This window comes from Eubalaena glacialis, chromosome 16 (assembly GCF_028564815.1).
Source record: "Eubalaena glacialis isolate mEubGla1 chromosome 16, mEubGla1.1.hap2.+ XY, whole genome shotgun sequence".
NCBI lineage: Eukaryota > Metazoa > Chordata > Mammalia > Artiodactyla > Balaenidae > Eubalaena > Eubalaena glacialis.
This window is the reverse complement of record NC_083731.1, coordinates 87,764,605-87,791,300: the sequence shown is the minus strand read 5'-3', so window position 1 is coordinate 87,791,300 and position 26,696 is coordinate 87,764,605. Positions and strand designations below refer to the sequence as shown.

Sequence of the window (26,696 nt, the reverse complement as noted above, 5' to 3'; positions counted from 1 at the left end):
TCATGGTGCCTTCACACAATGGAATGGCACCAGCAACGAAAAGGAAAGAACTCCTGACCCAGACAACACCTCGGGCGGGCCTCACACACAGTGCGTTGCACACAAGGGCCCACACAAAGCACATGCTGCCTGTTTCGTTTATATTCACTTCCAAAACGGGCCGGACTAACCCATGGCGAAAAAAAATTGGAACAGTGGTTGCCTTCGGGAGTGGGGATGGCGACCGACCCAGAAGGTCCTGGTGTGATGGGAAAGTTCTCTATCTGGACAGTGGTTTGTGACACCCAGGTATAGACCTCGTCAAAATTCAGTAAATGGGACATCAAGGATTTGTGCATTTCACCACATGTAAATGTTACCTCAAAAAGAAACGTAACCGACACTGAACTCTAGTTAACGCTACGCACACAGAAGTGTCTGGGGTAAAACATACTTATGTCTGCACCTTGTTTCAAAAAATATATATATATGATGGGTGGATGGAGGAATGGACAGATGGATACGTGACAAAGCAGACAGAGCAAAATGTTAATTGTAGACTCTAAAGGGCAAGTATATGAGTGTTTACAGTTCACGTGACTTTTCTGAATGCCTGAAAATTTTCCACATAAAGCGTTCGGGGAAAAGTCAGTTTTGGGTGTTAATAGCACACAAATGGCAGCCAGTGGGAGAACAGAGGGAGAAGGATGACTTGCAGTGGAGAGATTCCGGAGGCTCCGTGGAGCAGATGGGATCCTGGAGAAACGTGAGAGATGGGGAAGGTTCAGGCTCAAATTAGGGCCTTTGCGGTGGAGAGGGCGGCCTAGGAAAGGCACCCGGTGGGCGGCGCACAGAGCGTCTGGGGTCTGGAGGGAGGTGACCGGGAACAGAGCACCGGGGAACCAACCGCTCATGACGTTTGGGTGCCATCCGCAGTGGAACGCAGAGCTTGGGGCAGGCCCAGGGCTGGACCCACGGACACGGTCATTCCCCCTGGGGAGCACGGCCGTGGCGGAAACAGACCAAGGACTGGCTTGTGCAGTGGACATAAAGCAGTAGCTCCAACACGTGCTTGTCAGCCGCTAACCAGACCTGGTGCAGTTAACAGCAAGAATACGGTACGATTGGAAACTGCTGGCCAAAGTAGTTTCATCTTCGTTTAAGTTCAGATGATCATATCTCCATCACAGGGAGTATTTAAGGAACAAGGAGCGGCTACTGGAAGAGAATTTCATTGCTGTGTCTTTATTGGCAAAACTCAAGTTTCAAAGCAATTTTCTTTCCACAGTAAAATAATCTTTATAGATGAGAAAGACCTCTCCTCTGGTCCCGCTGTGTCACTAATGACAGGAATGTGGCGGCTCTGACAATGGCTAAAGCGGCGCATTTCACTTCATGTCTCTGAGATGCAGGTTTTCACTTAAACAGATGCAGTCAGAGTAATAAATCCGGTTTATGCTTTTCCTACGTGCCAGGTTTCTTAATGCAGAGAACAGTTGTAGGGAAAACACTGAAACGTGGCTCTTGGTCAAATGTGTTATCCTGTTACACCATTTCCTTCCTTGTAATGTTTGAAACATCCTACAATTACAAACGACTGGCTGTTTGTAATGAAACGGTTACAGAACGGTCAGAGGTGGAGCCGACCGTGCAGTCGAGCTTGGCCCTCCCGTCCCGTGAAGTGTCACGTCCACGTTCACAGGGCCCTGCTCGGTCCTCCGCGGCCGCGCCTCAGGGCACACGCCCCCTGCGAGGCCCACCTCCAGCCACTTCTGCGTCTCAGAGAACGGCAGTCGTGGCGACGGCGGGGGAAGAACATAACACGCTCGGGGTAGTTTTAAATGAAATCCGGTCAGAGATGAATGGTTCAGTAATGGTGTGTGTGATGTGACTGGTAAAGCTGAAGGTTCAAAGAGGAGGGAACCCAGACCGAGAGGGATGGGGGAGTTACCGGGGCAGGGATTCTCCTGGAATATGGCTGCAGTGTCGCTTTAATTAGATCGAAGTGTTTGGCAAGTGTCAACCTGAACTAACTTCCGCACAGAGAATTAAAAGAGAAACACAATGTTTACAGGCAGTTCCACAAATAAGAAAAATTGAAATTGGCTTTTATGTATGTGGATGGTAAAAAAGATTCCAAGAACTCTGAGGTTTTTACAAAAGCTGACGAACATGTCCCCTTTGTCTTCAAGTCTTAGTCTTAAAAGGGTGGTGATGAGACGTGCAATTTCGCAGGAGCCCCGGGAACTCGGCTGGAGGTGCCGAGTCCACGAGCGGGCGAGTTTACACACGTTTCTCTGTGCACATCCCCTGAGTCGGGGGTCGGGGGGCTGAAACAGTAAAACAAAACCGAGGGCAGCTTCACGCCTGAAAGGGGAAGCGTGGACGGCGACGTAAGAAAGGCAGGTGCGCCGGGCCCGCCGGCCGAGTCCTCGCGGAAGGACGGCGGCTCCACCTGCCCGCCCTCCTCGGAGCCGCGGCAGTTGCGGAGGATGACTTAGTTTCTTTTCCTCCTCGTTTTACCAGAGAGGCAAATGCGCTGATAAAAACTGGGACAAGCCCGAACCTTTTGGTCCTGACTGCTCTGCTCAAACCACGTGTTCCGGGACCTCGAAGGACGGGGCAGCTGCCCTGAAAGGCCTGACGGCCCTGAGTTACGGTCTCGAGGGCTGCAGGCTGCGTCGCGAGGCAAGAGGGGCTTCTGCTCTGCGCCGGCATCGTGGTCCTGCTCGGAGGCCCCGGCACTGGGGCAGCTGGGGGGCAGGCCTCGCTGCCCAGCTCGGCGCCCGCCGCGCCCCTCCGGGACCTGCTCCCGGGGCGGAGGACGAGCGGCCGGGGACCACGGGGCGGGTGAACGCGGCCCCGAGGAGCTCGTCGGTGCCCTTCGCCGGCCCCGGAAGCCGCTCACTCTCAGTTGTGTTTCGGCTTCTCCCTTTGACTCCGTGGTGACCTCTGCACTGTTCCCCCAAACTCCTTTTCTGCTTGGTCAGTCTAAGTTGGTTCTGTTTCTTTCAAGAAGATTGCCAGTTGATGAAAAGATGAGTTCACACGTTATGAAAAGGGACTGAGCGATGCCCGGGGGACACTGATATTTTTGTCTGATTAAGGACCAACTATGTAGACTCAGGGTTTAGACTAGAAGCAGGTGGTTTTTGTTTCTTCTTTTTTCATTTAAGTGACCATGTCTTCTTTCCCACAGATAAAGTAAACAGGTGACACACAAGCAGGCTTTCCTCTCAGATTCCCTCTCTCCAAGCCCACTGGTGGGGAAAGGAGAGCGGCCCTGGCCCGAGAGGGGAGAAAGACGGCTCTGCCCGCAGCCCTGGCCGCTGCAGTGGGAGGTGGGCAGGGTGAGGGGGCGGGAACACTGCCCCAGCAGCTCCAGGGTCCTCCTGAAATGGGTGCCTTCCTGGTGGGATCGGGGAAGGGAACACCCTTCTGACTGTGGGCCTCAAGGTGCAGTGGAGGTCCATGGGTTGGGTGTGTGTCCCCGGCTGCCCCAGAGAGGGAGGTGGGTGTGGTCCTAACCCCTCTCAGGCCAGGCCCTCAATGCCTGAGGTGGTCGGGATGCGGAACTCCCCCCCAGTTCTTTTAAAATCAGAGGTGAAAGCAACCATACTCTTACATTTCAGACACAGCGCCAGTGCTTGGTTTAAGTGAAGGTGTGTCTGTCAGGTTTCTGTTTGAGGTCCACAGGTAGCATTTATTTAGGGGGCAACAACCCAGCTCTGAAAGGCGGCAGGAGAGCTGCCGTGCGGTAGGGGGGGGGGGGGCACTGGGCAGCTTAGGGTCTTAGGCGGAGTGGAACATTCCCTGGCTCAGCACAGCATCTTATAATTTAAAATTTCAGTCCATTCTCCTCTCTGACTATCCCGAAGTTTTCCTCTGAAGGGTTACCAAGGAGGAAAAGAGTGGAAAGATAACTCTTCCTTAGAAGGCACTGATGCAAGGGCTTGAGCTACCCCGTCAGCCACCTGGTTAGGGACTTCAGACCAGTCACTTAACTTCTGGAACTCCCTTCCGCTGGAAGCTGTCTGAGCAGAGGCAGGCTGGTAGAGTGAAATATAATGTTTGAAGATCATAAAATTTGGCATAATGTCGTCTACTTTGCTGGATTGTTACAAGGATTAAATAAAGTGCATTTAACTCATGGAAAATGCTCCATAACTGGTAACGGTAACCATCAGATCGCAAGTTCAAGAGCTGAAGGATGAGGCTGCTTACTTTTCTGCACAAGTTCAATTTCAAAACTCTGGTCTTTGATTAAGTATTTAGGGTATTATCATCAAACACAGTCACAAGCTAACTACCCAGCTAATGAATCATTGCTTGCTTTGCTTTTTTCTGGCTTTTGCCATCTGCTTTTTATGAGATAACTGTTTATCTACAGAAAGGTGGAAACAGAAGAAGTAACTAGAGTCGATGCATTTTCTGCCTGTCAGCAGCTGTGATAGAAGGTTTATCAGGAAGAGATCACTGGACAGCAGTGATGATCACACAGGGCTGTGAATGGCAACCACGGTAAATTTTATGTTCTATACACTTAGCCACAACTTAAAAAAGAAGTGACCGCAACTACTGAGCCTGTGATTCGCCTACATGTTCAGCTGCCGTGGCTCCATCCTCTGTCACCAAACATCGGGTTGTCCCCACAGACTGGGCAACGAGCGAGGGGTCTGCACGTCTCCAACACCACCTCGGTTCTGGACCCATCGTGACAGTTGACGGCTGCTTTTCACGCTGAAATAATTGCGTGTGTCAGACTTGGCTCCGACTGATGAAGGATTCCAGCGCAGGGGCTGGCCTGGCATCTGAAGAGGCTCAAGTGAACTTCACGCGATCAGAGCTCATCCCAGAGCTGCCTCTCCCGGGCCTCGGGCGGCTGGCTCATCTTTCTCTCCTTTGAAGTCTCCTGGGCTGCGAGGCTGCAGCTGCTACACCTTTTCCTAAAGGTGGTTCCCACGATCTGCAGTCAGTTCTCGGGAGAACAAGGATGTCAGCCAGAAAGTGAAATTCCTTTCCTCCTCTGAACTCAAGAACTCTCCTGCCCCCTTGGCTGGGCTAATACCTGTCACACTGGAGCCATGGCTCTGCCTCTGGGGTCCCTGCCTGCAGGGCTTCCTGCTGGGTGGGAGCTAACCCAGCAAGGGGAGCCCACGGACGTGCTCTGTTTACTAATCAGTTTATTCTAATTTCATCGTCAGATTCAACAATTCCATTTACCAGTTACATTTCTGGGTTACAAAACATCTTGCCTTTTGAAGCTCCATGTCTTCCTTAAACAAACACACCCACACATTAAACACGTACACACCCTCTGAAAAAATCGGCGCGTTTACAAAAGGGAGGCCTCGGCCTTGGGAAGCCAGGTGCCCGCTTCCACTGCTTTCTTCCAGAAAGCGCTCAGCTATTGCAGAGGCCACGCTGAGTAAATATCCAGACAAGCCAAGGCGGAGGGGTTCTATTTACTTGGCTATTATTCAGGGCTGCCATCCACCCTGTTACTGAAACTGTGTGGTAGGTCCTATAGCGCCACTAAATTCTAGGTCTGCTTCCCTGATGTGCTTTCCTCACATATTCCTGTTACTGTGTGCAAGAAAAGAAGGTTTCTGCCAGTGAGTGTGCTGTGAAGTACCACAGCCGGCCCTGCGTTCATGCATTCTCACTCAGCAAATCTTATTTTGCCATAAAACCACTACTATGTGGAAGGCAGCTGACACCTTGTCAGGTCTAGTTCGCATGTGCGGCCTTTCAGATCTGTCTCTGTGATGTCCTGCCCGGAGAACGCAACAGTATCTTCTTTGAGCATCAGTGTACCAGGCAACTCAGTCACCGAAAATTATGAAAGAGCAGAGGGGAGATACAGTGCAACATGCACGCAACTACTTCCACAGCAAAAGCTTCCTGGTCTGACCTGAATGAGAAGTTTAAGAGACCAGCAGTGCACACAAGACGGGTCGGAGTGCCTGGGTTTGCACCCTGGCTCTCCTGCTTGCCACGGTGTGACCTCGGGCAGGAAGAGGTCACCTACGCGCCCCTGGGACTGCTGAGAGAACGAAACGGGGGAACGCGTGCAACGTGCTTAGCACGGCACCTGGCAAAGCACCCAGCACGGGGGCACAGTGCTTCTCATTACTGCTACGTTGCCAGCACTGCTCTCTCTCCTGTCCGTTCAACTGGAGAACACCAAAGTAGCAGAAGTTAGTCTTACTGGTAATATCCAACATAAAGTATCTTAGGAAAATCAGTACACAAGGCTACTGCAACATGTTAATAAAATTCCCACCCTGAAGTGAAAAAAAACGTGCAGGAAGAAGACAAAAATGAATGTGGGGCTGAAATTCCAATTATTTTGAGGGTGTGATTTAAGATTTTAAGAATTTTTTAAAGCTCTGTTTTGTTTAAACTGCTTGAAGGGAAAATGTAAGTGGAGTTTAGCTATTGTCCTGACCCTACAGCTTAAACTAAACATACTCAGTGCTATAAGAAGAGGGATTAAGAAACTAAACGTGTCTTACTTGACGTACCCTGACATGTGATGGGGTCAAAAAAGAACTTGATCATGGTAGTCAAATGTTTTGAGATGTGCAAATTCTGAGATTAAGGAAGGATTATTCTATCTTACAAACTTTAATGTAAAGATGAACTGTTAAGCAAAGAAGAAAATTAGGTTTAGGTATAATCATGCCTTAATCTAGTTTCATTATTAGTGATGGTACATAATAGTCACAAGGGAAGAGTTTCTTTTAGAGATAGCTGAAAAGACTCAAACACTAGAAGATACCTTGCAAAGGATTTTTCAGGAGATGAACCAGTTAAACCAGGAGAAAATTTCCCATCTCCATGCTCTCTGGCAACATTTCAGGAGGTGCCTAGCAAATGTCAGTTTCAATTCTTCCACTGAAATCTGCTCGAAGTCTCTACCAATGCGAGTTTACCCTCATCAGTGGACTCTGGAGTGCAGACTCCTCAGTGGATGCCCAGCATCAGCCCCGCCAAGACGCTTGCGGCCCCGAATTCCTTAGCCCTGGAAGCTCTGAGCCCCCTCCTGTCAGCTGGGAGTCTAGGGTGAGAGCTTTGAGGAGGTGACACCTGCTTTTCTAACAGCACACTGGTACCCATGTGCCAGGAACGTCATCTGTAACGACCGTGTGTAAAGAACACGTTATGATGTTTCCCCGAAGCAGTCAGAAGACTCCAGAGAATACTATCTACGTTTCTGTTAGAAAGTTGTCTACGCACCATGATCTGGAAACAGAAACGTTGGTGTTTCTTGGAATGCGTCCCCTACAGGGTACCTACCCAGAAGAGAAAGGCCCTGAGACCTCAGTGCAGTCAGGCTGCAGGGGCACTGTCCCGGATGCTACACAAGGGGAGACGGCCCGTCCCACGCACGCAGCAGGCAGAGAGCAAGTCCGCTGCTGTTCAGAGAAAACGGCCAAGAGGAGCACGGCCCACCCAAAGTGAACAGCGGCTGAAAGCCTGTCCAGGGGGACGGGTGCTGGTAAAGGGCTCTGCACCACCGAGGGGGCCCATCGGCTTCTCTCGGCCTTGCTTCTGTTCCCGTGAAGGGAGTCGCACGCCCCCCAGAGCAGCGCGGGTGCATTAAGGGGCCACTGTCCCCACTCCTCTCCGGAGACTGGCTCTCCTTGTGGCGTGCTGTCATCTGTTATAAACCTGTTATAAAGCAGACTATCTGGAAGCGGGAGGGCAGGAGCAGGGGCTGGACCATGGCCGCCAGTGAGCGTGCAGTGGACACACTCGCTCTCTCAGGGCCAGAACCACGCGAGGTGTGCAACGCAAAGTGCGGTCAACACGTTGCAAGTTAACATTCTGTTTAAAAGTTCCTTTCCCAGAGGCTCATCATCTTTGCTAGCAAAAATTATGTTGGTTGAATTTATTCACTGGAACATTTGACAATAAAATAGGGGGGAAAATCCAAGGGTAGTAGAGGCTTCTGGGCTAAGTTTATAGAAGGAAAGGCCTGTCGCTTCCTGGTAAAGGCCGACTCCTCCTACCCAGGTGAAGAGATCAACGCGCATGTGGTTCCCACCACCCTACACCCCGAATTATACAGAACGCCCATCGGTTTCTAGCATGCGGGATGCGGTTATCTGCCTGATGTGTCAACAAGACACCGTAACCCACAGGAGGTGCTTATTCCTGGGGTTCCAAAGTGCATTTGTTCAGAAAAGTGAAAAACGGCGCTCTTTCCGGGAGGGCATTTCCCACGTGTTCTCCGGGTTTATCGTGTCTTTGAAACGCCGGCCTTGTGTTTCAGCCTCAGCTCTTCGCATCTCTAACTCTACTATCTGTTCTCTCCAAGCTTGACCTTTGCTATTTATAAGCAAAGAATGTGATGAGCTCTAGGAAGGGGGCGGCCCGCCTCCAGAACAGACTGGACACATGTCGGGGACAGCGGGCAGTGGACGCGGCTGCAGACTCGGGTCCGAGGCCTGCTAGCGTGAGGGGCGTGTCCAGAGCCCCCCGAGGCAGGCGGCCTGTCCTGCCCACTTAGGTCTGCCCCCTCCGCATGGCCCCTTCCCCCAGTGCTCACGGCCGCCTCGTCCACCGGTGCAGAGAACATGGGTGCAAGGTAGCTGACAGGTTGGAGGGCTGAACCCCCGGAGTCCTGAAGTCCCCAAGCCGTGGGCCCAGTCTCAGCCTGCATGGCCCAGAGGGGCTCCTCTTCGTCATTCCTACAGGACGCTACACCCCTCAAGTAAATGCAGGATCGGTATCGTTCTTACTTATTTCTGTGTCCCTGAAATGCCTGGTTAGCAGCAAGTATTTGATAAATATTTGCTAAGTTAAATGAATTAACTTCAACAACAACTATCATAAAGCTTTTTTCATTCAATCAGATTACTTACTGGTCACTAACACAAGGACACTGCAGTAATACATTTGAACGAAAGCCAGCGCCCTGGACAGCGGTTTCAGTCTCAGGCCCGGAGGTGGTGTGTCTGAGAGCACTCGGCCCCGGAGGTGCCGGGTGGAACGGGACGGGGTGCGAGGGCTGCGGCCAGAGTCTGCTGCAGCAAAGCCCCGAGAGAGGACTCACCTTCTGTAACAGAGTACAGTGCCCAGTGCCGGGAAAGAGGAGGCAGAATGTATCTCTGACCTCCCCCAGTAGGAAAGTATTCTCCACTTTAATGTCCGCTCCTTAAGTAACTTCAGTAATCTACCAGACTGACCTGGTCCTGCATTAGGTGAATTATAAAACACCAGGGCAGGCCTGTCTTATTACACCCTCTAGGACGCCAGGTGTGTGTCGCGTAGGAAACACACGCTGCTTCTAGAGGCAAAGCTCTGCAGGGGGCAGAGCACCTCACAGAGCAAGTGGATGGTCTGGAGGGCGGCTTCCTCCTCCCTCCCGAGGGACTGAGGCCAGGGAAGCAGGAGTCCTGCTGTGGGCGAGCAGGGCACAAAGGCAAAGCTGGTGTCCAGACTTCTGAGCAGACGGGGGGACTGAAGTCAGGGCAGAGGGAGACGCTGAGCTGCTGGGTGACAGACGTCTTTCCTAGACCTGTTTCTCTTTTGTGTTATAAAAGTTATATCACAAAAAATATTTGGGCCAACAAAATATTTAGAAAAAATTTCATAATAAGGTGAATAAAAACCTGTCCCTTTTCTAATAATCATCACGATTTTTTTGAAGTAGAGTTGATTTACAATATAATAGTTTCAAGTGTATAGCATAGTGATTCGGGATTTTTATGAATTATACTCAAAGTTATTACAAGATGATGGCTGTCACTCCCTGTGCTGTACAGTGTATCTTTGTTGCTTGTCTGTCTTATACACAGTAGTCTGTATCTCCTAATCCTCTACCCCATCTTGCTGCTCCCTCCCCCCGACTGGTAACCACTAGTTTGTTTTCTGTATCTGTGAGTCTGTTTCTGTATCTGTGAGTCTGTTTCTGTTTTGCTGTATATGTTCATTTTAGTTTTTAGATTCCACATATAAGTGATATCATACAGTATTTGTCTTGCTCTGTCTTATTTCACTAAGTATAATATTCTCTAGGTCCATCCACATTGCTGCAAAGGGAAGAATTTCATCATTTTTATGGATAAATAATAATCCATTGCGTGTATGTGTGTGTGTGTGTATGTATCACATCTTTTTTATCCATTCATCTGTGGATGAACACTTTGGTTGCTTCCATGTCTTGGCTATTGTAAACAGTGCTGCTACGAACACTGGGGTGCATGTATCTTTTCAAATTAGTGTTTTCGTTTTGTTCTACGTATATACCCAGGAGTGGAACTGCTAGATCATATGGTAGCTCTATTTCTAGTTTTCTGAGGAACCTTCATACAGTTTTCCATAGTGACTGTACCAATTTACATTCCCACCAACAGTGCATGAGTTCCCTTTTCCCCACACCCTCTCCAATATTTATTTATAGACTTTCTGATGACAGTCATTCTGACCAGTGTGATGACATTTCATTGTCGTTTTTATTTGCATTTCCTTAATAATTAGTGATGTTGAGCATCTTTTCATGTGCCTGTTGGCCACAGGTCACAGATGACCTGTATTCAGGTCATCTGCCCATTTTTTGATTGGATTGTTTGTTTTTTTGATACTGAGTTGTATGAGCTGTTTATATATTTTTTATATTAACCCCCTGTTGGTCATACCATTTGCAAATATTTTCTCCCATTCTGTAGGTTGTCTTTTTGTTTCACTAATGGTTTCCTTTGCTGAGACTGTCTTTTCTCCATTGTTTATTCTTGCCCCCTTTGTTGTAGATTAATTGACCATAGGTGCGTGGGTTTATTTCTGGGCTCACTGTTCCACTGATCTATGTGTCTGTTTTTGTGCCATTACCACAGTGTTTTTATTACTGTAGCTGTATAGTTCAGTCTGAAGTCTGGGAGGGTTATGCCTGCAGCTTTGTTCTTTTTTCTCAGGATTGCTTTGACAATTCTGGGTCTTCTGTGGTCCTATACAAATTTTAGGATTATTTATTCTAGTTCTGTGAAAAATGTCATAAGTATTTTGATAGGGATCGCATTAAACCTGTAGATTGCTTTGAGACGTATGACCATTTTAACAATATTAATTCTTCCTATCCAAAGCACTGGGTATCTTTCCATTTCTTTGTATCATCTTCAGTTTCCTTCATCAGTGTTTTATAGTTTTCAGTGTCTAGATCTTTCACCTTCTTGGTTAAATTTATTCCTAGGTATTTTATGCTTTTTGATGTGATTTTAAATAGGATTTTTTTGTTTTGCTTTCGCTTTCTGATAGTTAATTATTAGTGCATAGAAAAAGCAACAGACTTCTGTATATTAATCTTGTATCCTGCAACTTTACAGAATTTATTTATTCTAATAGTTTTTTGGTGGAGACTTTAGGGTTTTCTATATAAAATATCATCATCTGCAAATAGTGACAGTTTGACTTTTTCCCTTCCAATTTGGATGCCTTTTATTTCTTTTTCTTGTCTGACTGCTGTGGCTAGGACCTCTAATACTATGCTAAATTGATGGCAAGAGTGGGCATCTTTGCCTTGTTCCTGAATTTAGAGGAAAGGCTTTCATCTTTTCACTGTTGAGTATGATGGTAGCTGTGGTTTGTCATAAATGTTCTTGATTATGTTGAGATATATTTCCTCTATACCAACTTTGATAAGAGTTTTAATCATGAATAGATGCTGAATTTTGTCAAATACTTTTGCTGCATCTTTTGAGATGATCATTTGATTTTTATTAATGTGTTGTACCACACTGATTTGTGAGTACGGAACCATCCTTGCATACATGGAATAAATCTCACTTGATTATGGTGTACAATGCTTTTTACGTATTTTGGATTTGGCTTGCTAATATTTTGTTGAGAATTTTTGCATCTATATTCATCAAAGATATTGGCCTGTAATTTTCTTTTTTTGTATCGTCTTTGGTTTTGGTTTCAGGGTAATGGTAGTCTTGTAGAATAACCTTGGGAGTGTTCCATTCTCTTCAATTCTGGGGAACAGTTTGAGGAAGATAAGTATTAGCTTTTATTTGTATGTTTGGTAGAATTCCCCTGTGAAGCTGTCCAGTCCTGACTTCTGTTTGCTGGGAGTTTTTTAAAACTACAAATTCAGTTTCACTACTAGTGATCAGTCTGTTCAAATTGTTTCTTCTTGATTCAGTCTTGGCATGCTGTATGTTTCTAGAAATTTGTCCATTTTTTCTAAGTTGTCCAATTTATTGGCATAGTATTCTTTTATGATTTTTTATCTCTGTGGTATTGGTTGTTATTTTTCCTCTTTCATTTATTGTTTCTTTGGGTCCTCTCTCTTTTCTTCTTGGTGAGCCTAGCTAGAGATTTGTCAGTTTTGTTTATCTTTTCAAAAAAAAACTCCAGCTCTTGGTTTTACTGATCTTTCCTATTTTTTTATCTCTATTTTATTTATTTCCTCTCTGATCTTTATTATTTCTTCCTTCTCCTGATTTTGGGCTTTGTTGGTTCTTTTTCTAATTCCGTTAGGTGGTAGGTTAGACTGTTTATATGAGATTTTTCTTGTGTTTCAAGGAAGGCCTGTATTGCCGTGAACTTCCCTCTGCTTTCACTGATTTTGGAGAGTTGTATTTCCACTTTCACTTGTCTCGAGTTATTTTCTGATTTCCTCTTTGCTTTGTTCACTGACCCACTGGTTTTTATAGTGTCCACGTGTTTGTTCTTTTCCCATTTTTCCTTCTGTAACTGATTTCTAGTTTCATACTGTTGTGGTTGGGAAAAAATGCTTGATATAATTTGTCTTCTTTAATTTTTTGAGAATTGTTTTGTGGCTTAGCATGTGATCTATACTAGAGATCATTCCATGTGCACATGAGAAGAATGTGTATTCTGCTATTTATGGATGGAATGTCCTGTAGATATCTATTAAGTCAGACTAGTCTGTTGTGTCATTTAAGACCACTGTTACCTTATTGGTTTTCTGTCTGGATTATCTGTCCATTGATGTAAGTGGGGTGTTAAAGTCCCCTAAGATTATTGTATTATTGTCAGTTTCTCCCTTTATGTCTATTAGTATTTGCTTCATATATTTAGGTGCTCCTGTACTGGGTGCCTATATGTTAATGAGTGTAATATCTTCTTCTTATATTGAGTTCCTTTATCATTGTATAATGCCCTTCTTTGTCTTTTGTTATAGCCTTTGTTTTAAAGTCTGTTTTATCTGATATAAATATTGCTATGCCCACTGTCTTGTCATTTCTGTTTGCATGAAATATCTTTTTTCATCCCCTCACTTTCAGTATGTGTGTCTTTAGCTCTGAAGTAAGTCTCTTGTAGGCAGCATATAGAAGGGTCTTGTTTTTTTTTTATCCAATCAGCCACCGTATGTCTTTTGATCAGAGCATTTAGTCCATTGACATTTAAAGTAATTACTGATAGGTATGTACTTACTGCCATTTTTTCCCTTGTTTTCCAGTTGCTTTTTTTAGTTCTTCTCTGTTCATTTCTTCTTTTTGTTTTTTCCCTTGTGGTTTGATGATTTTCTTTAGTAGTATGCTTGTTTTCCTTTCTTTTTAGTTTTTGTGTATCTATTGTAGGTTTTTGATTTGTGATTACCATGGGGTTTATATATATATTGATCTATAATTTTACCTACTTGTTTGAAACTGATAGTCATTTAACTTCATATTCTAGAAGATCCACATTTTTTACTCCTCCCCCCCATTTTGTGATTCTGATGTCATACTTTATATTTCATGTTTATCACTTAACTGCTTATTATTGTTATAGTTGCTTTTACATTTTTTTGGTCTTTTAATCTTTGTACTGGCTTATTTAAGTGGTTGATCCTCAGTCCTTACTATAGATTTGCCTTTCCTATTGGAGTTTTCCCTTTCCTGTAGATTCTTCTTTTCCACTTAGAGAAGACTCTTTAATATTTCTTTTGGGGTAGATTTAGCATTGATGAACTCTTAGTTTTTGCTTGTCTGAGAAGTTCTCTCTCCTTAGATTCTAAATGAAAATCTTGCTGGGTAGAGTATCCTAGGTTGCAGGCTTTTCCCTTTCAGCACTTTGAATATATCATGCCACTCTCTTCTGGCCTGCAAAGTTTCTGCAGAGAAATCAGCTGGTAGCCTTATGGGAATTCCCTTGTATATGACTATTTTTTTCTTGCTGCTGCCTTTAGGCTTCTCTCTTTTCTTGCCATTTTAATTATAATGTCTTGGTGTGGGTCTGTTTGGGTTTATCTTGTTTGGGACCCTCTGTGCTTCTGTATCTGGATATCCGTTTCCTTCTTCAGGTTTGGGAAGTTTTCAGCCATAATTTCTTCAAATACATTTTCAATACCCTTTTCTCTCTTCTGGGACCCCCTATAATGTGAATGTTGGTACGCTTAATGTTATCCAGAGAGCTCTTAACCTTTTTAAATTTTTTTTACATTTGTTTGTCATTTTGTTGTACTGGTCAGGTGATTTCCATTATTATATCTTCCAGATCCCTTAAGTGTTCTTCTGTATCACTTAGTCTGCTATTCATTCCTTCTAGTGTGTTTTTTGATTTCAGTTATTGAATTCTTCATTTCTGATTGGGTCTTTTTCATATTTCCTAGTTCCTTGTTAAAACTCGCACTGTGCTCATGTATTCTTTTCTCTAATTCAGTTAACAATTTTATTACGAATGCTTTCAATTCTTTATCTGATAAATTATTTGTTTTATTACTTTTTTCAGGGGTTTTCTCTTATTATTTCAATTGAGAGCAATTCCTCTGCCTCTATGAATTTAGGTGCAACAGTTTCCTATCGTGGTCTTGATGGGACCACGTTCTTATGAGGGACTGGCCCTATACAGACTGTGTGTGTCTAATGCCTTTGGTGGGAAAACTGGATCTGATGTGGACACAAGTCATGTCTTCCTCAGGGGGTGCTGGGAGCTATCACCTCGGTAGGGGGTAGGGCTGGGGGTGGAGGGGCTAGAGCTGGAGCTGGGTGTGAAGCAAGACCTCCCTTCTGCTCAGTGGCCATCACTGCCCTATTGGGGATGGGATCTGGCCCCAAGGGTCAGGCCTGGGCTGGCTCTGTTCCCTGTACGTGTGTGCTTTCCCTGCTCCCTACACTGGGACCCTTGCTGCAGAGGCAGGGATGCTGAAGCAAGGGGGACTGTGCAGGCTGTCAGCACACGCTGGCTGCAGCCAGAGGTCTGGGCTGTCTCTGACGCATGGCCTGTGCAGTGCCCGCCGTGTTCCCTGGCTCTGTGGAGAAAGCCTCAGGCGAAAGTCCCCTTTGTCCCTCACAGCCGCCCCTGCCCGTGTAGGGCCGCACTGCAGGGTGGATGGGGCCCGCGTGGAGCCTCAGTGCACACTGGGCTGTGAGCTGTGGCGGAGCAGCTGCTGTCAGAGTTCTGGGCTTCAGGGGGACGGCTCGGGTAGCTGCCAACACCCTGTCCAGGCTCTGTCCTGGCCCCGGTGGCCTCTGGGTCCCACGTGAGTCCTCTGCCGTAGACCCTGTGCTGCCCTGTGACGTGGAGTATGCGAGGCTGGAGCGTGCGCCGAGGCGGCCGTCGGAAACCTGGCAGGCACCAGAGCAGCCTTCAACCCGCCCTTTCCTCTGTGCCTCGGGGCTCGTCTGCCCTGTGCTGGATGCCAGGACAGAGGTGCCCAGTCTGTGGCTCTCACTGCTCACTGCCCAGAGCAGGTCTCTGCCTGTGCCATCTCTCTTTTCCTCTGAGTCCCCTCCCAGGGCCACAGGTCCAGACCTGATCGCTTTTCTTCCTTTCCTACCCCGTTACAGCCTTGGTTGTACAGGAGTCCTTCTGCCAGTTTCCAGTTAGTTTTCAGTGAGACTCGTTCCACACACAGATGTGTTTTTGATGTGTTGCTCGGGGAAGGTGGCTCCATGGCCTCCTCTGTTCCACCATCTTGTTGGATCCCCCACAATCACCTTGTTAATGGCACAGGAGATATCTGCCCTTCCAGGTAAACTCTCGCAAACAAACACTTAAGTGTGCATTAACGCAGCAGGTGCCCACGGACGGTGCGCACGGCACACCCTGCTGCAGGTGCCGGGGCACAGCGCGGGCCTAGCCGTCTCCTCCCCTCCGAGAGCCGAGGCTCCACTCTGGTGCCCCTTGTCTGTGATGACCTGGCAAGGAAGACCCCAGAGGTGAGGTGCCCTTCTCATCACACCAAGGGTCGTGACAACACGACTCGCCTTGCCGGTGCTGACCCTGAACACCTGGCCGAGGCAGTGTTGCATGTCAAGTCGCTCTCCCTTCCTTCCAGAGCACGGTATGAAAGGGGGAGGTCACCGTGTGGCCCACACTCGGGGGGGTGGGGGGCACCTACAGAAGCCATCTGAACTCTCCTGCACGGGAGGTCTGCCCTGCTGATTCATTCAATCATTCCTATCAGGGCGGGCTCATGGATACACACTTTATACTTTGTGTTATATCTCAATGCTGCCTTATTTACTTTTTTGCTCAAATTGTTGAAGTTTTGGCTGTTGAGGGTTCGTTTATAGTGGGAGCCTGTCCCCCCTGACACACATGCCCATCCTCGTGTGCATTCCTGAGCGCCTTCCTCCTTCCTTGTGCTGCAGGATGCTGCAGGCCAGCCCTGGAATCAGCCCTTCCCCCAAGGAGCCCTGCTTCCTCCAGGGGAGAAGGTGTCAAACCAAGCTCTGGGTGCTCCCTGCTCCTAGGACCAAGGAGAGAAGTTATCATTGTACACTGCTTGTAGTAATCTCCTTGGGGGACAAGGGTGACCGTTTGGAATATACACCACAAATTTCTGACTTGTTTCTTGAATAAGAGTACTATGTAGTAAGAAGAGATGATATAGGATAGTTATGGCAACGACGAATGAGTTTTGAAAGCCACGAAGCTCTGCAGAAGTGTGAGCTCTTGCGATTTTAATCAGCTTACGGTGAGGCCTGGGGCTTCTAGACTTTGGTTCCACAAGTCAGTCTGGCAACACAGAAAAACAGACTGAAGGGAGCTTCGCTGAGAATTTATCTACGATTTCTTTTCATCTTATCTGATGTTTCGTCCTTTTTAAAACTCTGTTAAGTTATAATGTTATATCTCTACTTGCATACTGCTTTTGGCCAAAAGTCATAAAGCTAAGAGTTTCTTTTCTGGAAAGGAGAACAGAAATAAAGTTGTTTAATATTTAAAAATAACCACTTGGAACGCTAAAATCTTGGGCTTTAACCTTTCCTTTCCCCACAAAATTCTTTGTGCCAAGGCTGCAGGCGAGAGCACACAGGATCCATAACCAGAGGCGGAAATGTGAAACTCGGCGGGCACCGTGCTTACGCGGCTGTGGTGAGAATCATCCCATGGGAACGACTGTGACTAAAAGTGATCGTGAACCAAGTTGATAGCTTTGCCACGAAGTCTAAAGAGCTTATATAAAAACAGATTACGGAAAATTTTACTGCTCGTCAGTGGATGTCAGGCAGGCCTCGCCAGTGTCAATGGGAATAGTTAGGATGTGACATTAAAAACACACACAAACTTTGGGGATCACTGAGGCCTCAAGGCTCAGGCCACTGACATCTTCACATTCTAAAGACCAACTCAGTCTCAAGTCAGCCTTCAAAGATCAACCGAGGAAGACGCGGGCATCGGGAGGAAGGCGGCAGGGAGGAGAATGAGCCTCGTTATCTATGGAAATGGGGAAATAAGACCTACTTTAGAGGGATTAAATGAGTAGCAAAGCAGGAAGCACCTGGCAAGCGGAGATTTTTCAATGTGTTGGTTTTTTCCTAGTTATTTAAAGATAAGTAACATCTGAACCTAAAAACTCAACAAGGGCCATTTACTCAAGAATTTTGGATAACGTAAAAGAAAGATAAAGCGGTCTACAATGGAAGAGGTAACCTCCTGCAGGGACTTCACTTGTTGTTCTTGAACTGCTGAAATAATACAGCTCCGACCCCCAAAAGCTGTATAATCCCCCTCTTCTACCTGCTGTGGTAGAAACAATTCTTGTTCCAGGTGGGTACCAGGTATTTCCACCTCCTTGTTACAAACTCACTGTATGTTTATCTTTCTAGAGAGACATTCATTTTCTGAAATGGTTCTGCAGAAACTGAACTCTGGGTCGTGGTCACTGCAGCACACCTAAAAAGTTTTCTAGTATGTTTTTAAAAATGGCAAAATGAATGAAAATGTCGTATCATCCTGGTTTATTTTAAGCAAAAACTAAGTTCTCTTATTACTAAGAAATGTGATACTTAAACCAGAAAACACTGTATGGAATGTACAAAGAGTTCAACTCACCCCAGGATCCTCGGCAATTAGGAGAGTTGAATTCAGTCAGGTGTGTTGCCACCTTTGTTTTAGTGGAGGATTAAGTAACTGAATATTCTGCTTATAACATCCTTATATGTGCTATGGATGTGTTTCAAACTAGATAAGGACACAATTTCAACCTGCAGATTAGAAAGAAGTGTTTTGAAGTCAAATCACATTTTGTGTCCCTTAGGGCAATCGACTTGGTCGAGGAATTTGGTAAGTACCGGAGCTGGCAAGTACCGGAGCTGGCAACTGCAAATCCAATTCTGTTTTACCGTGCGATGTGACCGCTCCCCCACCCCGCCCCCCGAGGAAGGAAATACTTTCTTAACCACTATTTTGTTTTCTTCCAATGGTGTTTAGAGTTTTGAGAGGAAAACACTATAGGCCCTTTAAGAAAAGTCTGTGTTGCCGCACGTGGAGCTTCCCCGAGGCTCCCGGGCACGGAGGTAGGAGTCAGCGCGGGGCGAGGAGGCTGCGTGCCGGGGGCGGGGGGCGGCGCTCCCTTCAGACCTGACAGTGACTCTAAAAAAGGCGAGCAAGCTCAAGGCTCACCTGTGAGGTGTTTATCGTCCAAAGATCAAAAGCACTGTTGCGTTTGAGTAGATCGTACAAAGAGCACCCGCAGGACGCACGGCATCCTGACTCTAAGGAAAGGCTCCACGTTCACCTGAAATGCTGTGTCTTAAGTAAGGACGTCAACAGAGGTGGCATCTGCTCACAGAGGTACGGATTCTGTTTCTTTACCTTCTGCTACTTAATATAATTCTTTACATTTACCTAGTAAGTAGTTAAATAAAACAGATGAAGCACCTTTAAAAATTACATTTTCATAAAAGGAATAATACCAACTAGAATGTTTATGCTTTCATATCACGACGCTGAGTAATTTCACAGTCACTCCTCCTAGGGCCACCCCGATGCTATGAGCCGTCATGCAGGACGCTCCTGCTTTGGGGGTGCAGGCTGGCCGGTCGCACACAGGAAGAGGGGACGCCACTGCTGATCTTGTCTTACAAACCCAACCCTACGGAGTGACAACTGGCGTGGCCCCATTCATCCGCCGTGTAACGGATCCCGTGAATTAAGGAGGTCCGGCAGAACAACCTTAAGGACAGTGGTACCACTTACAAGCCAAGCAGTTCTATCGCCGCTGTTAGCTGCCATCTGAATACGTTCTCATTTCTAGTTTCAACCACAGGCTTGTTTTTCTCTCATGAGTGTGAGTTTCAGTGTGGAAAAATATTTTTTCTTCACACAAAAATGTTTCATATGAAGAACAGAATTTCCAGAGAGATGATACAACCATCTTGGAAGCAGAGTAGAAAAATATACCAACCAAAAGACAAACGCTGAAAAGGATTTAATATTTTTCTTTTGCTGGAGCCATATGGAAGCTAATATTTATGTGCAGACGGCGTTTAGACCCTGGTGTCAGGAAGGATAAACTAAGCACCGCTGCTGAGAGAGCTTTCCCACCAGGACATCCGCATGAGAACGAACCCTGGAGCCTCTTCTGCCCCCACTCACAGCGGGCTGTCCACGCAGCACCACAAACTACCAGCCCAAAGGGCGCCATGTAGACCATCACGAGCCAAGTAATTGCACTGTTCCCGAGTCCACAAGGGGCCTGCGGCCGGCAGTCCTACCCAGGGAGCTGCTCAGAGCCCCGGCCCTGTGGTCGCAAGTCCCAGGCTCCAGTCCTGGTGGGGCTCCCTCTGTCTCTGCTGCACCACAGGGCCGGGACCTGAGCTGTTCCACCGTCGGTAGGAGGGTACGGATCACCCCACCTCAGAGGGTTGCTGGAAGATTCCATCAATCAGTACACGAAACCCATTTAGAACAGTGACTGGACGTGGCAGAATTCAACGAGGGCCGGCAGGATCGGCCAGAGAAGTGGGGGGCATCACAAGCCTCCTCATCGAGAGGGTGACCCCGAGGCACAATCACTGATGGGAGACCAGGGCGTCACCCCCAAAGCACAGCGGGGCTGGGCTACAGGAAACTGCAGGCAGTCTAGGCTGGCTGGCCCGCTTTATACACTGCCTGCGGCAGTGGGCAGACCGAGCCTGGACGAACAAACCCTCCCAGAAAAGCTGACGGAATCGAGGTCCCCAGCGGGATTTTGTCACCTCCAGTGCCTGGCATGTCAGCAGCTCTTGGCCACTGGGCTGGATGAATGAGCAGCTACAGCCCTGCCCGAGAGGACAGCAGGTGCAACAGATGTGCACAAGGGACGTCACCTCAACCCATCATGAGCAGAACTGCTCCGTTACCACTAGGAAGACAGCATTCCCCTAAGACTGGGAGTCATCTCCTAAATGCACTTCCATCGGATAGTCAGAGGGACCAGCTGCATAGAAATGCCGGCATCCTGAGAGCACCCAACATCACCCACATTTCCTTGAAATATTTGTGAGGACATTCTAAGAAACATCATGACGGTCACTTCCGTTCACAAGTAAATTTTCAGTGGAAATACTTAAAAAATTATCCAAAACACATAGGAAAACAAGCATCGTGAGATGTCTAAGAAGACTGAAATTAGGTTCTAATTTTTTAAGTAAAAAATCCACCCTGATGCCTTGGAATTTCTAACAAATGTATTGCTAGGCTTTCATAAGGGAATAAGAAATGAGTTCTTTAGGCCAGAGAAACACACTGTAACCTATTAAAATCTGAAGGCAAATTTTCTGAGAATTTACAGTAACTTAACAGTTTCCTATTAGAGTGTTAGTAACACTTTGAGAGTTAAAGCCTGAAATTTTTTCTCAATCTAAATAAATCACAGTCACTAACTTATTTGGGACACAATGAAACAGATGCTCAGAACAAAGTGCACAGCTGAAGCGTCACGTCTTTAAAAGAAAAAACAGACAAAATAGGAAACATCTTTCATTACAGATGACACGAAACAAAACCCAAAGTGCTAATGTTAACACGTAAACCTTAAAAAAAAAAAAAAAAAAAAGCGCATCTCACGTTGGCTTACCTTGCACCATGAGCAGGGGCTCCTTGCCCCCGCCGTGCGCCAGCATCTCCCGGCGGTAGCGCTCCCCCGCCGCCCTGGGGAGGAGAGAACTGTCACTGGAGCCTGCACGCACCCAGCCACAGCCGCCGGAGTCCCCCAGATGAAGCCACACTGATGTCAAGTTCAGAGAAGCTGCCCTTCATTATCTTCTGGCTTCTAAAAATCTCATTCCCATTTTAAAATTTTTAACCTACTCTACTAAGACAGACCAGCGGTGATATATTTACTATAAGAGCAAGCATGCTCTTTCTAGAAAGGATCGTTTAGTTTATGTGGTACAGAACAAGCAGAAAATCATACCCCATTCTCCATCATCTTTAGGATTATTTTAAAGTGAGATTTGAAATCATTTATGCTCTTCTCTCAAAAAAGAATTTGAAATGGCACCCAACAGAGAGAAAAATAACACTCTGACCTAAGAGTAAAGCCACAAAAGCTGTCAGGAGAGGGTTAATTACGCCAGGAAGCCTTGGCTAAGGATAACAGAGGACACTTTCGCTCCGTGCTGCTCTTCATCAGCTGGATTCAATAAGGAACAGTGTCCGTAACACTCGAAGGCTAGACAGAAATTCTCTAAATTAATGGCTACTCTCTTTTTTTACATAGAAAATGCAATTCCTTTAATGCAAATAACTGAAGTTAAATAAAGTATGTTTTCATTCCACTATTTCTGGAGGGTCTTTACGTGGGCAGTTTTGTGAACGTGGTCTCTAATCGGAAATGTTGCCAGCACTTCACTCTCAGAAACAGGATGACATCAAACGCTAATCCTGGCTCCACCCTGAAGTGAGCACTGAGGCACCGTGGGCCCCGAGGCAGGGAGCGTGGACAGGGCAGCTGAGAGGCCCCGCCTGGCCTCAGCTCTGCTGCTTCCAACCGGGAGACTTCTCAGAACGGGGATCAAAAAGGATCTTTTGGTAGAGGTTAGAAATGTTCTCGTCCCCTGAGTATTTTTACTAGCTTACTTTTACATGCCCATAAAAGTATAGCAACTGCATGTCTAGGCGAGAATGCATACGTAAACAAGATATAAATACTGGGGAATACATGTATTTAAAAGTATGTGGTTTTCTAGTAAAGCGTGATTCCTTTAAACAAGATAGTATTTTGCCTATTTTATAGAAATCTTCAGTAAAGAATTATAATCCCCAGAATTGATTTATGGTACTCAATTTTGGCTTCAGAGCCTTTGAAAATAATAAAAATTTAAAAAGCAGACCAAGTGTCTACAGTTCGCAGAGGCTGGAAGACACAGCAGCATGTGGGCACCGAGCTGCAAAACATTTAAACATTCGATTACGTCAGACTCAAGTTCAAAAGATCCTGGAATTGAATGTGATGATTAACTGCTGAGAAAACCCAAGCCTTCGCCAAATGACATGAAGAGCTGAGGGGGTGGGGTGGGGGTGGGGGGCAGAAGGGACCAGGAATTAGCAGACCTGGTTCTCATCTTAGTCCAGGTCGTTTGCTGTGAAGCCTTGAACAAATCACCCCCTCTGAGCCTCAGTTTCCTCTTATGAAAACTCCTGCTCCGCCAAGGCTGCTGGGACTAACGTAATAACCTGCGTGGGAAGCTCGAGGGTGCTCCCGGCATCTAAGGGACCACGAGCCTCAACCTGTGCAGTGAGGCCGCCTGACTGTGCGACCTGTGCGGTGCAGACAGACCGCTCTGAACGACTGTGAGACCAGGTCTCACTTAGTGCTTTCAAAGGAAGCTCCTTCTAAGGACCCGTGGAACCAGAAGCCGGCTTCCCCGGGCTCCCGCTGGGGAGGAGGCCCAGGTGCACAGCAGCCCCGGCGTTCTGCGGGGGTGCAGCAGGCCGTGAAACCCCCGTCTTTTTACCTGTTAAACGGATCCCGGAGAAAGCACTCCCTCCAGACCATGGACGCCACTGCCCGGGACACCAGGTAGGAGTAGTATTTGGCACCGTAGCCCACGAGGTGGCTGAAGCGCAGCTGCCAGGCCTGCGGACAGAAAGGGCACAGGAGGCGGTGAGGCTGCATCCAGACGCCGTGCGGGCCCAGCGCAGGGAGGCACACAGGAACCGCAGACGTGCCCATTACGTGGCACCCTCGGGGGCGTCCCGCACGGGTGGTCACTTTTCACGTGGTGCACACTGTGAGGGCTGCAGTGAGTCCCCTCAAAACCCTCATGCTGAGCCCCGATCCCCAGGCCCTCGGAGTGAGACTGTTTGTGGAGACGGGCCTCTAGAGAGGTGATGGAGGTAAAATGAGGCTGCCGGGGCGGCCCTAGGCCACCAGGGCTGGATACGTAGGTCCCCGTACGACGGGGGGAGACCACACCAGGACAGGGCAGGAAGGCGGCCTCAGGAGAACCTACCCTGACACCCGACTGTTTTGTACAAGTTCACTGCCACTGGACTCGTGTCTGGCAGAAACAGAGGGAGGACGCCCAGACACGCGGCGTAGCATCAGTAACGGGGCAGCACGCGTGTCCCACGATTCCGGCCTGCTGGGAAGCCTGGCCGCTGGGTCGGGAGAGGGCGCTCTGGCCTGGCACTGGGTGCCGTTCTTTTTGAGGACGGTGATGTCGTTACTGTAAGAAAGGCCACGTGAGTTCCCGGGGAAGAACACCCTCCCGCTGGAAGACTCTTTTCCTGCAAATGCTGTTCTTTTTCTGGACCTAAAAGCTGAAAACAAGTACGTTCTGGGTGGTTAGTAGGAAGAGGGTATCCAAGTGCAAAGGCATAAGCTGCCCACAGCACAGTCATGGCACCACTGCTAGAAAAGCCAGAATTACAGAAGCCATCATCCTCAAATGACACGGATGTAACTTAAAAATTTTTACTTTACTGAAACAAATCTGACACGCAGTAATACTCTACTGTCTTTTAATGTGTGCTTTAGCTGACGGTAAAATTTTTAGGAAAAAAAAATTGAAGCCTAAGTTTTTAAACTAAGGTAATCATTATCTAATAAATCTTTTCACCCCCTGGAAGATAAAGTATAAAGTTTAATCACCACAAATGTTTAACCAGATAAACAATTTCCACCTAACTGATTAAGCCACAAACTATAAGCCAACAGACAGTTCCCTGCTGACAGCGGGACGGCGGATCCGAGGACACCTCGACGTCCCCCACGTGGCACACAGGGGCCCGGCGGTGGAGTCCCGGAGCCCGGCGCTCTGAGTGGTGTCCAGCACCTCACGAGGGCGCTCAGCCTGGGCTGGGCGTGGGGCAGGCAGGCCAGCTCTCAAGCTAGAGCTGGAACAGGAGGGGGTCTGGCGGAGGGAACGGGAACCCTCGGGATCCACCCTCCCCTTTCCAACCGGGATGCGACTGGAAGCAAGGGGCTGTGTCCCTCCGTCTGTGTGGGACACCTCGCCCTGCCCTCTGTGAAGGCGAGACCCCAGGGGCGGGGCACCACAACCCAGGGCGGTGGTCTCCGACTCCACACGGCCACCGCTGGTGCTGGGCGGTACACTCGTGAGGCTGTCACAGTAACCAGACCCCCAGGCACAGGTGCTGCCACCAGCAGAGCAGAGGTGCCGAGGCCCTGCAGCTCGCCTGGCAGGATCCACACCTGGATACCTGGACACAGAGAGTCCACGGCGTCTGCCTCCCACCAGCCTCCCACCTGGACAGAGCTACTCAGGCATGGCGCACACCTTGCTGTCTTGTGCTTAGATTACAGATTTCCATACCTCAAGACATGCCAAATAAATTATACCACCTGACACCTTTCATCAGCGGTCTGTAAGTTTATGGCACACTAAGACCTACAGTCCCATTGCTGTTTGACCACACATAGCTGAACTCCTGATAATTCAGCCTAATGTTAAGTCCTTGTTACCACTCCACTCATTCACCTGGAAAAATAATAGACAGCATCTCATTTTAAGCTCTGGAATTATGTCATCCTCTTCCTTTTATCTCCAAGTTTCCTTCTTCCGAAAGGGACCTTTGCCAGATGAACAAAAGTTTTCACCTGTCCTTTGAAGCGCCAGGTGAGGAGCTGGTCTTAAGAACAAAGGACTCGGGCTTCCCTGGTGGCGCAGTGGTTGAGAATCTGCCTGCCAATGCAGGGAACACGGGTTCGAGCCCTGGTCTGGGAGGATCCCACATGCCGCGGAGCAACTAGGCCCGTGAGCCACAACTACTGAGCCTGCGCGTCTGGAGCCTGTGCTCCGCAACAAGAGAGGCCGCGATAGTGAGAGGCCCGCGCACCGCGATGAAGAGAGGACCTCACTTGCCACAACTGGAGAAAGCCCTCACACAGAAACGAAGACCCAACACAGCCATAAATGAATAAATAAAATAAATAAAAATTAAAAAAAAAAAAAGGACAAAGGACTCAGAAGCCTTTGCAGTTTCTCTTCTGTTCTGACTAGAGGTGTGGGCCGTCCCATCCTAACGCGAGCCCTCCGTCTGTCTGTCCTGAGTGAGACGATCTCTGTGATCCGGACGTAAGACAAGAACTTGGAGCGGGAGCAGGAGCGCGGCCGGGGCCCCGCGAGCGCAGAGTCACCAGCTGGAACCCTGGGGGGGGGGCCCTCCGAGGATCCCCATCCACTACAGCCCTGTTCTCACCCACGACACTCGTCCGTCCACATCAGAGACGGGCCCAGGGATGGAAAGGAGCAAAGCAGCCGTTACTTACACCTGTTTTCAGTTTCAGACCTAGATGAGGGGCTCGTGCAGAGCCAGCACCCAGCAGCTACATGTTAGAAGTTGAATGACCGAGCTAATCATTTCTAATCATCCTCTCAAATAGCACGTCGTTTCTCCACTTCCAGTTACACGTGGATAAGTGCATTTAACTAAAATTGTAAAACAATCTTATTACTAGAATATTAAACCACATGAGAACAGAAACGACATCACTGCTTTCTGGCTTTGGGTCACACAGAACTGAAGTTTCCTTCAGCGCAAGGTCCACGAGGCCGTGCCTGTGTCTGGCGTGGGGCCAGCGCGGGGCCTGGGGCACAGCAGGAACGCAACAGCTGTCTGCTGGACGGGTGGACGGACAGGTGGACAGATGGACGGACACTGCAGGATTCCGTCACAGCGATGCTCCGTGTTCCCGACAGACTGGACTTTGGACTGAGATGAGGAATCACATCCAGATCACAAGCAAGAGGACGTCCCAGCGCTACAAACACATTTTGGATCTCAGGCTATTAAAAATAGTTTTTTTTTTTGTTTTTTTTTTTAAAGAATTCTTTGACTACATTATATGACAGTTAAGACTTCTGAGGCTAGTTTTGGCACCAAATGTACGGCATCTGTGTGGTGTTTCCTCATGTGTGATTCAATCTCTGTCAAGTTTCACAGACTCAAAACAAGCCATGGGCCAGCAGTACCACACAGGCTTCACGGTGCAGCTGCTGTAACAGGACTAAAGGACAGCAAGACAGAAAGCAGCAAACTCCTGCGCTAGGCTCTGTGGGCAGACCGCCGGGCTGTTC

The 26,696-nt window shown here is 47.8% G+C and overlaps 1 protein-coding gene across 1 annotated transcript in view; it reads right to left on the bottom strand.

Moving 5' to 3' along the window:
- Positions 1-26,696, bottom strand: part of MIPEP (mitochondrial intermediate peptidase) — a 137,310-nt gene that overhangs the window by 1,932 nt on the left and 108,682 nt on the right. Inside the window, exons 17-18 of the mRNA XM_061170630.1 lie at positions 23,109-23,230; positions 21,227-21,300 (exon numbers count right to left, since the gene is read on the bottom strand). Of these exons, the coding sequence (XP_061026613.1) occupies positions 21,227-21,300; positions 23,109-23,230 (196 nt within the window). The remainder of the gene's footprint in view (positions 1-21,226; positions 21,301-23,108; positions 23,231-26,696) is intronic.